The sequence below is a fragment of the Bremia lactucae genome, linkage group LG8 (assembly GCF_004359215.1).
Source record: "Bremia lactucae strain SF5 linkage group LG8, whole genome shotgun sequence".
In the NCBI taxonomy this organism is placed as follows: domain Eukaryota; phylum Oomycota; class Peronosporomycetes; order Peronosporales; family Peronosporaceae; genus Bremia; species Bremia lactucae.
In genome coordinates this window covers 784610-787462 of record NC_090617.1, presented here as the reverse complement: position 1 = coordinate 787462, position 2853 = coordinate 784610, and the positions used below count along the sequence as shown (strand labels likewise).

Genomic DNA, 2853 nt, shown 5'->3' with positions numbered 1-2853 from the left:
CAAGAGTTGCATAAACCTGCTGAAGTTGCGACTACGGTCGTCCAAATATCGTCTTTTGTAGGAATGTAGCTACATCGATTTAACGAAGCTATAAATGTCGACGAGACAAGCTTACAATCCGCTACTTTAGTTTGTTTTTTGGCTCGATATCAACGGCCACATAAACTTTTCACAAGTTTCACTTTCGTCGTCGACACGCAATAGGGACAATCTTGACGAGAAGGAAAAGTACCTTACAATTAGCAGATAAAACATAAACGTTTCATGCAAGCAAACGAACTATCCAGCCGTGTAGAGAGAGTTCCACTGAATTCAATCCACGCTATTATTTGCGATGTCTGTCTATGCCATTCTTCATTTTACTGCTCCTCGATCACGAGAGGCGTTTAAATTTAACTGACCATCCAGCACTTTTCCTCGAATGGTCTTTAGCTCCTGCGTTCAGCGCCTGTGCGCCGCAATGGCCATTTGCACGGCCATTGCAATTTCTTCAACTACTGCTTGGGTGCCACCGATTATCACGAAGGGCAACAAGTTTTTCGATTCGGTTACTGGAGTCGAGTTTCGACTGAAGGGAATTGCTTACTATCCTCGACCCAATGACGGCGAAATGGCCGGAGTTGGGAATTACGACTGGGCCGCGGACGAGCACGAGGCAGTCTGGAAGCCTCACCTTGAAATAATGAAAGACCTTGGTGTGAACACAATTCGCCTGTACTCGGTGGACCCAAGCAAGCCCCACGATAATTTCATGTGTGCCTGCTCCGACGCAGGTATTTATGTCCTTGTTGGCATCACTGCACCGTGCGTATGACTTTTCAAACTTCTTTTGATTTTATCGATTCTAACATGCGCGCACCTGTAGATGCGAAAATTGCTCGGTACTTGACTATAAGCCACCCGAGTGCTACCCCGAAGACTTGTTTACTCGTGCCCAGATGGTGTACAATGCTTTTGCCGTGTACGACAATACACTTGGTTTCAGTGTCGGGAACGAGAATAATTTGCAAGTGGAACACGGGGCTCACGGGACGACCACGGCCCCGTGTGTTAAAGCCTTTTTACGGGATACTCGTAGCTATGCAGCGAGTTGCGCTGGAGCGGTCCGTCAAGTGCCGATTGGTCTAGACATTGCGGACATTCCTCCTCGGGAGCAGTGGATTGCGTACTATGACTGCGCTGCGGAGGAGGATGAAAACACGCGAGCAGAGTGGTTGGGATTCAATCCGTACGTCGAGTGTGATCCTACGACTCACCTCAAGTACTCGCAGTCAACAGGACTTAAGAAACTCATGACAGAGTACGCATCGGTTGGCTACGCACGTCCGATCATGTTTGGTGAGTTTGGTTGCAACAAGGGCATTAATACAATCGACGGGTATGAAAACCAGCGGTCGTTTTTAGATGTACGTTGCGTTGAGTGTGTCTGGAGATGCGAGGAGAAGGACTTATGAAGTGTATGTGCTCAACAGGCCAAGTGGATGAATGAAGAAGAGGAAATGACTGCTGAGATTGTGGGAGGCAACGTGTTTGAGTTCACGACGGAGATTGCCAATTTAGCGAAAAGCAAGAGTACGATTTGCTTCATATGTTGTTATTTTTAGACGGAGGCATGGGTCTAACTTTGCTTTTAACAGAATTAACAAAAGCCGGAGATGCTGGAAAGTACGGAATTGGGTACTTATTTCCAGAGACTTGCGACAATAACAGCTCCGACTGCGTGTTTACGCCATACCCCGAGTACGACAACCTTAAAAGCGCCTATACAAAAACCAAGATCTCCTCGGTGACGCACGACAGCTACACGCCCACGCGAGACGTTATTTTGTCGTGCCCAAAAAATATCTCAGCTGACTTGCCCCCTACACCTAAAGGTACTAGGTTTAGCTGTGCGGCTTTTCGATGGGATTAAATTAACGTTTTTTTTTTGTGCAGTGCCGATTCTCGAATGCAGTATTGCCCAGCCAGTCTGTAATGGAATCAAGGCAAATAGCTACGAGCACCAAGCCACGGGCACTGCTGTGGGAGTAAAACGGCTGCCTACAAACAAAGAGCTCTCGGAGACTGCGAATCCGGCCGCCAGTGGGACAGAAACACTCATATTTACCGCAGCGCTTGCCTTGGGTGTTGCCACCGCCGCTGCGTCCATTTTGTAGATTCAAGAAGCGACTTCAGAACTGTACATAAAAAATAATTGAATGGTAATAGAAATCATCTGGCTTTCTTGGTAGAACTTAGTTAAGACCCAGTAAATGCACTCGGACACATTAGCAGCCGAAAGATCAATCAGGAAGAATTGTCGTAATGGGCTCAGAATGAGCACATAATCTAATAGCAGCTTGTTTACATCGACAGTTTCAACGTTTTAACTAATCAAATAATTTTGCCACCTTTATTCTGTATATTTCTTTTGGCTTCAATTTACGATATGTCAGATTTGGGCTTTAAAATTCACAGCATCATGGGATCTGACAGAATCCGTCGATTGCTAAATGCGGCCTCTTGGAATTATACTGCTTTATAAAAAATGGCAATGTCCACCGCCCTCATAAATAAGGAGGCTGAACGATGAATATAGCGGAGCTACCTCGCTCCTTGAGTCAGAGGAAGACTTTGATGTAGGCGGGCACGTCGTAATGCGGCCACTCTCTACTTAGACACACATCCTAGCTTTAACAGGCTAAAGTTGCCCTAATGTTACACAGTCCCCGTTAAGTACACTTGGTGTACTTCAGGGGATGGTCAAATACTAAATTATAGTAATTAGACCCAACACTCGGGTGTGGTGCACATTTGTGACCAACCCTTGTGTATGTGATGCACATGGGTGCATTCACATTAGGAGGGATGACG

General features: G+C 46.2%; 1 protein-coding gene across 1 annotated transcript; it reads left to right on the top strand.

Moving 5' to 3' along the window:
* Positions 1–340: 340 nt before the first annotated feature.
* Positions 341–2392, top strand: CCR75_002602 (uncharacterized protein). The gene is made up of 5 exons (XM_067960699.1): positions 341–804; positions 866–1406; positions 1473–1572; positions 1605–1874; positions 1936–2392. The coding sequence occupies exons 1-5, from the start codon at positions 422–424 to the stop codon at positions 2154–2156; spliced, it is 1515 nt and encodes a 504-aa protein (XP_067823446.1). The 5' UTR covers positions 341–421; the 3' UTR covers positions 2157–2392.
* Positions 2393–2853: the final 461 nt, after the last annotated feature.

Coding starts and splice junctions, on each gene's coding strand:
- CCR75_002602 (XM_067960699.1), top strand. CDS start 422: ATGGTCTTTAGCTCCTGCGTTCAGCGCCTGTGCGCCGCAATGGCCATT. Junction 1,573..1,604: donor CAATTTAGCGAAAAGCAAGA/GTACGATTTGCT, acceptor TGTTATTTTTAG/ACGGAGGCATGGGTCTAACT. Junction 1,875..1,935: donor CTTGCCCCCTACACCTAAAG/GTACTAGGTTTA, acceptor TTTTTTGTGCAG/TGCCGATTCTCGAATGCAGT.